Below are 15615 nucleotides of genomic sequence, written 5' to 3'. Positions count from 1 at the left end.
ATTTTGAAAATCAATACGGCCAAAGTGATCCATACCGTTACAGGCACACTGGAAACTGTCTACAAAGGAAGGGGGTCTCTGCTCCCAGCAATGGTAATGTCCTCAAAATTCTAATTAGGCCTACTGATGTAATGTGGGAGCATATGACTCACGCATAGTTTGGAGAAAATAAGCATCAAACAGCTTTGGTTTCAATGGATCAATTGTATATTGTTTAATTTTTGTTATATTCTTTTAGTCTTATGTACAAAGCCTTGAATTTAAAAGGTACAGCATATTGAAGGTGTGATATTTAATGACAATCTATCAAGATCCTGTCCTGAAACATCACACAGATGTGCAGTAACATTACAATATGAAATGCCTGAGCAAGCTGAAATACATCAGTCAATACTGTCGAAACAAAATGCAATAGTTGATACAAGGACAATGCTGTTCGTGCAAGACGTACTCGAAAGATCTGTTTTCTCTGTGCTATCTAGCACAGCAAACAAACACGGCATTTAAAATACAGCATACCAGTCGCAGTTTATTGCAAGTAATCTGTAGACCTTACTGAATTTACTCAGGTAACAGGGAAAAAAGATCTAAATACCCCTTGACCTACATCTTCCCCTTGCATCTGTACATGTTATTGTGTTTTGTGAGACAGACTAGACAAAGCAAAGAGGAGTGATGAAGGACATCATATTGCAAGGCCTCAGCTGAGGGTTGCTGTTCAATAGAGTATCCATACACTTCAGGCTGAAGACGGCAGCATCTCCGTTCTAGTCTAGGAAGTGTACTTTCTTGATGAAGAATGAATGTGGCTTAAAAACTTTACTTATCCAGCTCATTTTTAAGTCCGTTAATCAGTTAAACAGATTTTCCAGGCTCTCAGAAACAAGAGGTTGTCAGATTAAACATCAAACTAATCCTAAAGTTTAAGCTTTAAGTTTTTTGCAGACAAATGTGCATGATCAGGATTCTAGTTTGCAGACTGGTGCTGCATCTAAGCACCGAATTGTTCCCATATCAATGATCTAGGGCCTTGACATAGCGCAGACTTGACATGCAACCTTATAATGCAGGCCTTTTTCTAGGGCAAAGACAAGGCAGGCATTGTGAGGAGGCTGCCTTCAGTCGAGAGGTGCAGATTTGACCCCAATCCTGACCTGTCTGTCTCCTGTCAAACTCTCTGGTCGTGGGTGAGGAATGTGGGCTGGAGTTTAAAAAAAAAAACAAAAAAAACGTGGCCCCCAATAATGTCATTGTTATCTCAGCTTCCCCAAATTTCATCAGGCACCAATGCATCTACAGCTGAAAGTTATACGCTATTAGCACATTGATTTGTCCAGCTTATCAGCTCTATTCAACTAAATGGTGACACTGATATTGTTTTAGAGTGCTGTGTCTGAAATTTAGGACTGTACCTGACTCAGAATTATTTTAGTTCAATCAGATTTGGCTGTTCAATACAAGTAATCAACTATTTGTTCCTTTTTTCCCATATAGAGTCTGAGAGTTTGAACACTGGGCGTTCAGGGTGACAGTTACATTCACAAATGTGCAATAATTAATAATTGTTTTGCCAACACTAGATATCAAACAAAAGCCACGGACTGAATCGTATTAAGTTGCTGTGATGTGTAAATTCTCCCCTTCTAAGCAGAAGGCAGAGGACAACTTTATCTTGGATGCAAAACTATCACAGAGCAAAACTTCTCCTCCTCCAGGCAGCTGTCTGTACCAAAGAGCAGCATGAAAGTGAGGAGCAATCACTCTCGAGATTTTGCATTAGAGTGAGTGCGCTGCACACTCACTGAAGGAAAAAACCCCACAAACAAACAAACAAACAAACAAAAAACAGACTGTGCAACTTCAAGAATCTTAGTTGACCGAGGGGTCTAAGACCGATGATTTCAAACAGCCCTACGGAAATTCCTATTTTGCTACTTAGTGCCATTTTATTTGAGTGTCTGAATTCACTATGGTGCCCTAAAAACATCCCACAATGCAATATTTCACATTTTATTGATACTAAATTTCACTTGTGAGTTAAGACCACAGCCTCCAGGAACAGTGCCAGGCTTTGAAGCTAATTTTCCTAGTGGCCACACAGTGTAATTGCAGCTACAGGGTGCATCACGTGATGCTATTGGGCCAAAACAGACTTTTTCCTAAAGAGTTACATTGTGAAAGAGGCATTTGTAAATCACTGGGAAAATATTTCTGAGTGTTACAACCCTCTTGAAATGACTCATTCCAGCATTGGGATATGATCCATTCGGTTCACTGACATTTTAGAAATGGTTTAATCATTTTATCCCCATTCAAGTTAGCGGAGGCCAAAAGTGGAAGTTAACTGAAAGTATCTCATGTGCCTGCTCTATGGGCTCAAAGATGCCGAAGCACAGCTGAAGATCTGAGTCATTTTAAACACAGAGGTCACACTTTTTGGCTTTATGCGTCATCCATTTTTTTATGTACATACTAGGGATGTTCCTGGTGACAAATTCCCCCAAAAATTTCAATTAAAACTGGTCAACTAGTCTAAAAAAGGGAAAACACACACTTTAGCACCATTTACGAGACAAAGTACGAGACATTTTGTGCCATATGAATGTGAACATGACGGCAACTCAGTCAAAAGTTAGCCACTAAAATAACATGTAAAATAAATAAATAGCCTCTGAAATGTGGGGCACATTGAACCTTGCAGATTATCTGACAGGAATGATAGCAATTCACCTTAAAGTTAATAAAACAGCATCTAATTAAGAATTAAATTTCAGCTGAAATGAGAGACATTTTGCGCCGTGCAGTATGAATGTAAACCCTACACATTATCTGACAACAACTCACTTACAAGTTAACAAATAATATAACATCAAAAAAAATAAATTGCTACTGAATTCATTTTCTAGATCAAAGCACTGCCAAACCGCGCTGGTTTTGTGAGAGGACATTTCTCCAATTTCTCAGTGTTGTTTTAAAACTCCAGTCTACTCGAGCATTACCGCGGGGAGGGGGACTGCTGTCTGACGGCTCTGTAGCCCCCACTAGTGGCGGGTGGCTGCATCACAGTTATGCGGCCTTGTACATGGATAAAACACTAATTGGTTTAACCAACTAATATTTCTGGTGCCAACTAGTGAGGGGACGGACGTGTAATTGTTCAGACGACTTATCGCGTGCATCCCTATCATATAAATCCGTGGGTAGATGACTATATCAGTCAATATTAGCTCCTAAATATATCTGTGAATATGTCTGCCAATAAATAACAAGAAAATGCAGCACATTAATACCACAGACATGTTTGAAGTAGTTACTCAATAGTTTCACATTTACAGTTTGTCCTCCACACTGACACAGCACTTTATTGTTCAACTGTAAAACGTCAAGCCTTGAACAAAACCCAACTATTTTAAGGGATCTGTATCACTCATTTCAAACTCTCACATCCATATCACCCTCAAAAATTCAGTATCGTTTCAGCTACATTCTTAAATGTTTAACTGCTGAACTAACTGCTCTCTATAGATTAAATTATTGAGTATGTATTTTACTGAGAATAATAAATGAGACAAAAAAAGACAGAGGGTGCAAAGTGGCAGAGGTAGTCTTACAAGTCATGATGACAGACGCTCCACACAGGAAAACCACATCAGCAAAAGGAACCATTGTCACAAGATGACCAATGCCAACACTGACTGGGTGACACACAACAGGATATTTTCACACTGCAAGATATGGTACTAAAAAAAAAAAAAAAAAAAAAAAAAAAAAAAAAACCCATTGAGTTGATTCAACATCTGTAGCAGTTTCTGTTTCTGCTATTTTCCCCACTACTGCACTCTGGCATTTCTTTTATATTAAAGTTTGATTTAGTGAGCTCTGGGTCATCTTTTTGAGGGCAACAATGTCTCCCGCTCTACTACAACTGTAGCCAGCGACTCAATCCTTGCTTGGATATAGTGAGGCAACACACAGTGAATATAAATGGTTTTCCTCTGCAACATACTGTATCATGCAGGCTGCATTTCAGTTTGTGCTGGCAATGACAGCAACACTCACAGGAATTTAATATGTTGACATAGGAAAAAAAATCACTTATATCTGCGCTTAAACAACATTGATAAGAACAGTTCTACCTCATCATCCGTGAGATGGAAATCCACAAAATAATAACCATATAGACAACCCTGGCTACAGAGCATGAACATGGAAAATAAACACTTTCAAGGAATGAACAGGGCTCCTGTGTTAATGCATTTTGGTTTGGTCAGAAAAGGTTAATTCGTTTGGATATTATCTTCTAACAAGGTACTAAAAAAGGCCCATTTCTGTGCAGAAAAATTCAGCGCCTGCAACTAACTCAGCCCTTTTCTGCTGGCATGCAGTGAATACTATTTCAGTTCTGAGTATCGCCGGGCTGCATTACTAGTTTTCTTCCAAGTACTGACAGAGACAACAGCCCTTGCATAAGAAGACTCTGTGCTCCAAATCATTTTTCATTCTGGTGCGCACGTGACGCAGGAATTCACAGGTTTCATTGTGATGCCGAGTTAAAAAAAAAAGAAAAAAAAAAAGGCAAGAATCTCCTGTCTCTTTCATTCATTCAGTAGTACAGGAATGACTACAGGGTGTCTAGAAGGGGAGGGGTAACATGTAGTTCACTGTGGAAACAGGACACCGGGACAATACTGCATCATGTAGCTTTTCCCCGGTCTTGTTTGTCCAATAAAGGCCTCTCTATTTAATGACCGAAAAACAGACTCCTCAGGCATCATCTTTACAGATTGGTCAAATTACAAAGAGAGCGGTGTACTTGACCCAAGATGTAGGTCGTAATAAACATCCAACAATAAAGCCGATCCAAATATGACACCCTATTCAGGCAACTGTTTCTTTTTTGTGAGTTCTGAACTAAACAGGTTAAATGTCCTGCCACCAGTTTGGCCTCAAGCATTAAGAAAGTGATTAAGAAACTGACCTTGTTCTCTGACACAGAGACACTAATGATGTCACTGCCTCACTGTCAACACAGCGAGCACATAGACAGCTAGTTTCATCTACCACAGGCCTAATTCATATTCTAGCATCGAACTGGTTCGTCTGAATTCTGCGCACAGAAGCCTGTAGAACATGGGTGAGATAGATGAATGGAACATTTAAAAACAAAATACAATCCCGGACTGTTGAGGGCTGGATGGCAGCCCAAAGTGCCATAAGACGTCCTTGTTCACTGACAGACTAGGTTTTCAATAACACAATTCCAATACCGTCCTCCATCAAGCCAGTTGCATGCATGACTTGACCACTAAGGGCCAGGTCACCGGGCCACAATGAAGACTTTTACGAATGCTGGCCCTGTGAGGCATGGATATTTAAAATAATATGCTACTCAGGACTCTCAAGATTATACACATAGAGAAAGATTACATAAACTGGAAAATTTTAAGACCCTAGCACATATATTAACTTAATTTAGCGCTTTAATTCACTCCAGCTTACAGTAACCACTGGATGGAGTTGTCACTGGACTGCTGATTGGGAATTCAAGTCCCCCACTATACACAATACTTATACTAATATTTAGTTTTAGATGGACTAGGTGCAGATTTACTCTCTCTCCCTCACTGAGAAAATTCTGAATCTGGCCAACGCCCTGCCCACCACTGCTGCTTCCTGACAGTTTTGCTTTTGCTTTACGGTTTCTCCGGTGCTGCTTGCTCTAGGTTGGCCGGCGAAAGAGGAGCGCACATCTAGTAGAGTTGGGCTGCTTTTTGGTTTTGCCGGTCTGATCCGGTGTATGAGCTTAAACTGGTTTGACTGCATGGAAACAGGCTGATCAAGCATTATCATTATGACACATTCTGGCATTAACAATAAGCACTATGACATTGTGATTAATATTATCTTAAGTTTACAAACTGCTTAACAGAGCCACTACTGTCTGACAGGCCGGCACCTGCAACATTCAGGAGATCAAATTTCAGTCTATACGATACCTTCTTATTTCACTACAATAACCTAAATACGGTGTCAGCCGACTGGAGGGAGATCACCGGGGAGCTGAAAGTTTTTGGTAAAGTAAATGACTATCGTTAATAACAAGCTAGGCTATTTGCAGTTGGCTGTATTGTGTGCGATTTCCAGTAAATATCACAATATATAACATGTTTTCTGTTTTAAAAAGTGACAATACAGACATTGGAAGATGGCAAGTGGGCTACTCACCCATATCTTAATTCTCAAGCACACAGCTGACAGGCACATGGTTTGTTTACGAGTAACAGAAAAGCATATTTAATAGATTCAATGTGAACAGAGGGCTCTGATGTTAAGAGATGGTACACGATAATCAGATGCTAGTTTTCTATTGAAACATGGTGTCATTATGTTCCACTGAGAGGTGCCTGTTGAGTCAAGTGAGTAACCTGATAAAACTCCTCATAAAATTTGCTTAACTGGTCCAGTCTGGTGTTTGGCTCAATATCAAACTGGTTTGAAAATGTTTACACTGGCCCAACCCTAGCATCAAGATGGCTAACATTAGAGAAAACAATGGAGAGATTACGTCATACATGTTTGAGCTTAATGCTGACCCAGACTCAGATGAGGAGTCTGATGTGCACCAAAAAATGGTGACTTGCAGACATACCAGAATGGTAAGTGTAGTTAGCATCTTCTATTTATTTTGTTAGCTTGTTAGCTTGTAGCCTAACTGCGATAGCAGACACAGCATTAGTGGTAATGAAACATAGAACATCAGCTGCGATGAGTTTTTTTGTGGATATTGGAAGAAACCTTCAGGGTCCAGCTTACGTCCACAAACTCTCCCATGTTTGCTGTCAAAACTTCCACTATGCTAATGCTAACTCTGCTCTCTGTAGTGACAAATCCGCTCCACGTTGGAGGAGTCATGTGTCTTTGTCTGTGTGATATCTAAGTCTGTTCCCTGTCGATATCTGCTCCGACAGCGATTGGCTTTCGTATTAGTGATGCACCTAATCTCATTGTCCAGGTGTGCGTTTGAATCTTAGATTTTAGGGAAGTGCACGTTCATCGCTCCCTTCAGAGGAATATGAAATCACCTCTCTAGTAACAAATTTTGCACAGATACAAGTCAGTATAGTCAAGGTCAGACATTTTAGGGGGCATAAACATAAAAGAAACACATTTTAGAGCAGAGGGAGACTTTAACATTTATCTGCCTCTACTTTCTCATCCAATTACGGATATAATGGGTTACATCCTTCAGGAACAAGAATGTAATTTGTGATCAACGGTGACCTTTTTGCTTCCATGAAAATAAGTACACCTCCCCTGTATTGCTGCTCTGGTGTGTGTTTACACCCTCCTGTGGCATTTCTTCTTTGTTTAAAACAAGCGCTGATAAGATCTCATCTCATCCAGAAATTGACAGCCAAGATTGACGTAGAGGGTATGTGAGGTCCTGGGCTGAGTTTATCTGTGATGTTACAATTACATTGTCCACACCTCAGCACATAGACACAAGGATCCCCTGCAGTACTATGTTTTAAGGACACTGTGTGTTCTTAGCGGGCTCTTAGCTGTAACCACAGAGGCCTTACTTGTAACAACATAGTTCAAACACTCTGTAACAGATAATCTAAGGTGAGTATGGGACAATGTTCGCTGTCATTTGTGTTCTGTGGTGTACCACAGATTCTCATTGCACAAGACTACGGTCTTTACAGTAGATATCACTGTTGATTATGAAAACAGGCTTATTTTAATTGTGCAAAAGCCAAAGTTTCCAGCATCACCTACTTTGTGAATTGTGTGAATGATTACTTGATTCGTCAGAGTCTAGAAAGGCAGGGTCTGAATTAGATTGTTCTGTGGATAGTCTTAATAAGAGGATTTCAGGATTTGGTCTTAATAAGCGTGTTTCCTGAGGAAGGAGTTTTCTTAAATTCATTAATAAAAAGCCCAAAGGGGAAATAAAAAAAGATATTTTTGGACTACTACTCAGTGGATGTTGCCAATATGGAGCTGCAGCCATCTTCTCTTTGAAATTTTATATCATTTGAAAGTAAAGGGGCATATATAAGATTACATTTTTGACAAACATTTCAGTGTGATAATACTTTCTGGACAATACTCTACACTAACCTCAGAAATTGTTGGTTATACACTACAACAGACGGCTACACAGATGGAGACAACACCATGTTATCAGTATGTAGTCTGAGGTAACAGTGGTGACAACTAATGGCAGGCAGCACCTAGGAACAACTGATAATCAAGTCAAAACTACAAATCTCTATAAACCTTCATTGGTCTACAACAATGCTGACTTGTGGGACTTCGGAGAAAGAAAATCCGCTGTTGTTGATGGTTAATATATTGACATTTTTGCGAATAACCTCTGCTTATGTCCATATGCTAAGGTAATTTTACCAGTACAGAAGAACAACAACCTCAGCCACACTTGTAAGAACCATGATAAGCTTCTAATATTAATTTTGCAACCTGCAGTGAAAACTTTAGCAGGTAGCTGCACAGATATCCGAACATGCTCAATTAGTAGGGTTCACTGTGTGTTACTTGACATCAAAAGATTTTCTCAAGATATGGACAACGCCTACGAATAAGTCCTTCATACATTCAACAGAATTAACTGTGAAACATGAGTGCTAAAGCAATCAATTTAGCTGATGAACAATCAAGCATGTAATATGTAGACAAATGACTTACTAACCTAATCTTATTTTAACTATCTTCGGGAATAACCTACAGTATGTGATGGAAACACTGCACATGTTGTCAAGCAGAATTTTTAGACTTTCAGTTCGATAGATGTGGTTGCTGTCGTTTTCACAATGAAGATTACACATGGCAGTGTGGGCAGAGTGGTTTAAATATATGATGTTTCACTTTCACAATTTTCATCCAATTAAACCAAGAGGGAGAGCTTGATCATGAAGCATGATGACGCCTTTGTTAACCCATGTGTCGACAAGTTTAATCATGTTATGCTATATTGATTTTGTTGGACGATACATACATACATATATTTGCTGATATCACAAATTCTGCCATGATACAATTTCAATTCATTTCAATTCAAGGGCCTGCATTCGATATGAGACAATATCAGTAATGATCATCATCACTGTCTTTTTTTGGCTGCCTCATGGTCAGCTTTGCACTGGGCCACTAGTACTGTTTGAATGTTTAGAAAGCAGATGTGCTTTGACAGAAATTGTGACACAAACATGCCATGAAAATTTCAAAATAAAGGCACCTCTTAAAGATGATTATATGTCTCAGTGTTTTCACTTTGCATCACTGATATTGGATCATTGATCACTGAATCGATATATTAATCCAGACTGATGTGTTGCTACACCCCTACAACCTACAAATGCATGAACACGTCCATGTCACACACAGTGTAATGTCATTTTCTAAAGCTTACTGGGACATCTGTTATGTGTGCTTGCCACATAACCACACTCTTACCAGCCAGCCTTACAAGATAATATAGACTTGACCCTTTGACTGTTCAACAAGGCTAAACCAGAGCAAAGGCACGTAACAACTGGGCGAAATCAATGGCTACAGCAAAAGTTATGAATGAAAATTACATAGAATTAAGGCCAGGATTTTATAATGTCTATGCTGAGTCTCCCTGTGATAGCAAATCGCAGTAAAAACATAATCTTCTCTATCATTTTATTTCACTCATAATTAGCAGATTCAAAGCTTTCACATGATGGTATCAACAAGTGCAGTGACTGATCGATGTCTCCCAGATAAAAACACAAAGAAGGGTGACAAACAGCATTTGACATGCGCTTTGATAGACAAGTAAAATTAGATACTCTATGAGAGCTGCGTAGGTCTGCTGTTACCTAATATATCTATGTGACTATATATTACTGTCTGCTCCTCAGGAAGCACCACTTTCACAATTTCACCTAAAGTGTTATGGTTGAAAAGTTCTGACTTCACACAGCATGCATTTGACAAGCTGCAGAACTTTTGCTAGGGAAGTGAAACCAGGAGATAACAGCTCTATTAACAAACAGACGTACCAGTGTGATGGCAACAAAAAGCCACCTAATGATGGGCAGGATTCAAGCAAGCTGGAAAGCTACCAGCTGCAACAGAATGCTGTTCAAAGTGGCATCAAACTACGACTTGCAAGCTTTCAAACGGGACACCTTCAAAAATGCATTACCCACTTGGTTACCACAAGGCTAACCCCAGCGTGCTGTGGTTCACTTATTAGCAATTTATCCAGGCCGTTATTTGTAGCTGTAAGACTAATTGTGCAAACAGAATGTGCAGATGCTGCCAAGCACAGCATCCAAATCAAATGTCTGTAAACACAATGCCATTCAAGGTCTGTGTATTCTAACACCTGCTTTCATCAAATACCACTAACACGATACATCACATTATTTATGTCTGTGATTGCTTAATGTGATGGATTCAGTGTCAAAATACACAGTAGTTTTTTAATGCTTGTAAAGCAGAACTCCCCCTTATTACATGACAAGTATGTCTCAACTCCATGGGTGTTTGCATTTCTGTTTTCAAGGCAATGGGAGCATGGTGATGCATTCAATGGCTCAAAATCTGATGTGGCCGGGTAAGACAAACAGACATTACTGGCAGAAGTAACATTTCCAAATGGATGGCTTGACTTTTGCAACTGGATAAGCCTGATTTAAAACTGCTATCTGTATATAAAATATAAAAATTATAACACTGATGTTGGTATGAAGTAAAAACACGCCCTACTGACCAGGTTATGTGCACGAAAGAATGGAGGTCATGATGTTACTGCAGATTATAGTGACATACTTAACTAAAGAAGTGCAACAGCATTAACATTTGTCAGCTACAATTACATCTGTAACAGTGTCTCAAGTTTTGACACTCTGTATATGAATATAGTAATGATGTAATCTGAAAATTTTATGTCTTGTTCCACAGCTCCCACAGTCCTTAAAGCACATACTCACAACTTAATGTCACCTGAAACAAGTTCAACTTAAAGGACTTGCATTGAAAAGCACCCAGTCGTGTGACACTGTTGTAAAACTGCAGATGACTGTATGTTTATGTGCAATGTAAAAAGGTGGGCGGTGATCTGAACAGGGGCCAGATGTATAAACAATGTGCACGCAAAAGAAAGTGTGCATATGCCTTTTCCCCCACATAAACTGGTATTTATAAAGGAAGAATGTGCGGTGAGAATGTGTGCACATCCTGCAGACTAACTTAAGAGTCAGGTAACATTGTTCTTAGGTTATCTGATAATTTCGTTGATGTGTTATCATTCTTGCAGGCTGCACAGCGTTCTGTAAAATGTCACTCAAAGACACGTTTATAAACTTCATTTTAGACTATAAGTGATGAATTTCATCACTCTTTTTATTTACATTTGAGCCATCACCTCCCTGTTAATGATTACCTTCATCTTGAATTGTGAAGCACTTTGTAAAGTCTACTTAGCTCTTTGAATAAACACTGATCATCCTTCTGACATTTTAAAATAATGATGATTGAGTTTTTACCGCGATGATGGTGTGCAGAAACCTGATTAATTAGTGGTACAGGCGCTACAAGTAGCCACAGCCGTGTGTACTGACAGCTATTCTGGCACCATCAGAGAACTCACCAATGTGACACAGTCTGTGAAATTGCACTCTCTTTGCCGTATTTCTCATTGACAGGTCTAATGAGTGGTAGAGCGGGCACAAGTATCGATATACAAACTTGTGTAAGGGTGTTTCTACAACTATCAGTGGCTGACTATAGGAGCGGAAATGGGGCTGGTGCTTGTGCGCCCAGTTCCACAATGATTGAAATTGATCAAACAGAATCAGACATGCATGAGCCAGACCTTAAGAACGCGTATGCATATTTCTGTCTTTGTCCATTAACAGTTTTAGTCAGGCACCTACATAGGATTTTATGCATCTGGCTGTCTGAGTTTTTAAACACTGGATGGGTAAAAGAAAATGTCACTTAGCAGTTCGGTTGCAAAGCAAAATATTTTGCCAACATGAGCACACAAGCCTTAATTTACCTATTTTGGGTTCTTCAGTGACATTTCAGCTATTTCTCGCACAAAAGATGGTCACTGTCTTTGATATTGTTTTTTTCTGCTTAGCTTGCACATTAACACAAGCAACTACACACTCAGCCATTATTCTGACAGGATTTATTTTTTCTTTTGTAGCGAAGGTTGGGTGATTTTACAGAAAAACACCAATAATTTAAGAAATACAATACTGATCTAAATGTATCATCTACCTTAAGTACAATGCACTCCATGCAAAGAACGGTCCAAGAGATACTTAGCCTAACGTCACACAAAGACTAGAGCTACAACATGTATAGGACCATGTATAGGACCATTCTGAAGCTGCTGGACATTTTTTTCCCTTGCTGATGACATAATTTCCCTTTGTGCTAAGCCTGGATCAGTTAGTCAAAACACTGTATTTTTAACACTGTATCTGGGTATGCTATCTATATAGTAAATATAAGGAAGGAAAAATGAATGACACCACCGAGTTTAAATGCACACTGAACACATTGTCAGCGGTTTGCAATCAAATCAGCCTGAACACATCTGGAGGTGGTGAGGTGCCATGTGATCAGATTTTAGCTCTGTGCATAAGCAGTCTGTATAGCATAATCATGTTAATCAGAAAAAAAAATCCACTCAGCAAGTTGAAACATCATTAAACTCTGCCTCTTCCTGCTATCTCAAGCAAGCCTGGGGAAAGCTACAAGTAGTAGCAGTGGCTTGACGATCTCGCCTCACAAAAATGATTTTAAAAATGAATGACAACCATTTATAGCTTTGCTCTGTGTGTGACATGTTTGTTGACAAGACCACCAACCCCGCTACAGCAATTTGCATATTGAGATCCAGTCACAATATCGGCAAAATGGAGATAACGACAACAGTTTATAATACTAGGTATAAATGGTAAAGTCTGTGGATTGAATGTCATTATCCAGGTAATGTATACTGGTAAGGATCACATGTGTAAATGGTTTTAGTTCCTTCATCATCTGATCATTAGAAAATGTGAATATTGATTATAAAAACTGATGTCATTATGGTTGCACCCAAACCTTACAGACAGCAGAACAAATATAAGGAAAAATGTGCTCCTGTAACAGAAATGTGAATTGTCTGTGTTCATTTGGTCAAATAAAACATATTTGAATTATGTAGTAGTGGGGCTACTCCCAGTGTAAGCAAATTCCTAACTATACAGATTTATGACAGGATGTTTATGAAAACTACAATGACACAAAGCTAGTATGCTGTCACAATAAATTTTATAAGTAATAGTGTTTACAGACATCCTCATAGCCAGAAAGGCTTTGGTTAACTGATCTAAAAATTGTGTCAAGTGAAAGGACTATAACGACTGGCATTTCCAGAATAAAAAAATAATAATAATAATAATGACATTAAACAAGAGTTAGACACACAGTTAAGATCAAAACACAGCATTTCTGTGTACCTACACCATTCAATGAAGCTAGTCTGCTGTTGGACAGTCATAGGTTTGGACTACTCATACACAAGAAGATGCTGCTTGATTACTACAAACATTTAACCCGTGTTGCTGGGATCTAACACACAATTTAGCTTACATTAATTAGCTAGGCCTCAACAAAGTCAGGTCATTTTCATTCATGGGGACAACGCGTTTTAGTGATCACATCATCTCAGCCTAGCTTCCTTTAATCTAGACTTACCCCAAACATTAAAATACAACTGTAACGTTAACCTGACTTCAAGTGTGTGTATTTACATCACAATTCTGCCGGTATGGTTTGTGACAACTTGTCGTGTCTAACAATGCCAAGCTCACCCTGAAACTGGCATATTGGGACATGACTGCGATGCCAGTTAGCTAGCCTAGCTATACGGCAGAAGCTTTGTTATTGTGTGCAGCAGGTCGACGACGAATGCTAGCCATCTAATCAGCTAACGCTAATTTGTTGGCTCAGCTAACGTCCAATAATCTGCTTGACACTGTCATGCAGCGTTGTGCTTATTGTGCAAAATTACAATTTTCACAAGACAAGCCTTGATAATGTGTGCGAACGAGTCATTCACCGACTGGCTAACCCCAACGAGCTTATCAAGCCGTTAGCTAGGCAGCTAGCTCTTTAGCATTCGCTTCACAATGGTACCATTGGAATTGACCGAAGCTGGGTAGCGTTAGCATAGCGTCAGCTGGTGGAGCTGATTAGCCGCTGCTAGCTAACCAGCCCGTTCAAGTTAGCTGTTAGCAATATCAGAGATGCAGGGGAAAAAATAGATATGTGACATTTTGCTATCTGGACGGTGACAAATGCACGTGAAGGCGTCTGTGTGGAGAGCCAAGTATTTGTGTGAATTGACAGACATATAATTCATTGGTTAAGTGACCTAAATGAATCGGGCTTAGCGGTAGCCGCAGCTAGCGTTAGGTAGCTACTACTAATCGGTAGCGCGATGCCTGTGCGCACTCACCAAGATGAGTAGCCCTGCTCCGCCATATCGCCGAAAACAGTGGGTTCCGCGACTGTGGCTAACACAGATTCAGGTCCCGGTGACAACCCGATGGGACCTCGGAGAGGTTTTCTGCTTATCCTTCACAATCCAACGTCCTAGCAGTTACTTTTAGGTGACAACATGATGATACATCCCGGCGGCAGCTAGTAGTCACTAGCTGAATATCTTGCAATTGAAATGGGAATGATGGTTTGCTATCGTTAGGTGGACAAGACAAAGCACCCCGAGAAAAAAAACACTGATGTTATTTTCGTCGGTTTTGCTAATGTCCTGCCGTCACCCCAGCCGAGAAGGCTCGGTCTCCAACGATGCTACACCCACTGTAAATCCATATTCAGCATGATGTATCCAGAATAAATTCGGATATTCCTCCAGTCTGCACCCCTAGCTGTTATGGAAGACGTTCAGCTTTGTTTTCTATGGCGAGAGTCACGGGAACGCGCAAAATCGCCCTGCTGTAGAGCTTTAGGGACGTGCACTGAAAATGCTTGCAATGGTTTCCCTTCAGCTGGCAGCATTGCAGCCTATCATATACACCTACAACTAAAGCCGTGAGCATTACGTCGATTATAGAATGTAATTTATGGTTATAAATATTTAATTCATTGCCCAAACATTTGATGTAATCGGGGAAGATTATTTTTTTAGCACTTACAAAATACTGAAAAACAGACAACCCCTGAATGTGAGACTCATTTAATTGACAATTAAGATGAGAAACGATTTAGAAAAACATTTTGATTACAGTTGTTCTAGATTATTTTGCAAATAAAGACTTGCCCTGGGGGCTCTGTCACAGAAATGGTTTACAAAATTATCTGTAACAGTTTATTTTAAATCAGTTAATGCCCCAGGATCTGAAGTTCAGGGCCCTGATCAAAAGACAGCCATAATTGGCTTCAATTTACAATAAAAAACACGCAGCTCAGTATGAAAACATTATGACATGTTGGAATATGCAAATAAAATGTAATATAAAAATATATTGAAAATGTGTTAGCCTTGCTCATTTTTTTCTTTTTTATGTTTTGATTGGTTAATACATGGAGTTT

At 39.5% G+C, this 15615-nt stretch overlaps 1 protein-coding gene across 1 annotated transcript in view; it reads right to left on the bottom strand.

The window, feature by feature from the left end:
* The window catches only part of sppl3 (signal peptide peptidase 3), a 38914-nt gene extending 23899 nt beyond the window's left edge, over positions 1–15015 (bottom strand). Inside the window, exon 1 of the mRNA XM_050052972.1 lies at positions 14522–15015. Coding sequence (XP_049908929.1) covers positions 14522–14547 — 26 coding nt within the window. The 5' untranslated portion in view covers positions 14548–15015. The remainder of the gene's footprint in view (positions 1–14521) is intronic.
* Positions 15016–15615: the final 600 nt, after the last annotated feature.

The sequence above is a fragment of the Epinephelus moara genome, chromosome 9 (assembly GCF_006386435.1).
Source record: "Epinephelus moara isolate mb chromosome 9, YSFRI_EMoa_1.0, whole genome shotgun sequence".
NCBI classification, from domain to species: Eukaryota; Metazoa; Chordata; class Actinopteri; order Perciformes; family Serranidae; genus Epinephelus; species Epinephelus moara.
Note: the sequence above shows the minus strand (reverse complement) of the source record. Positions and strands in the feature narration are given on the sequence as shown.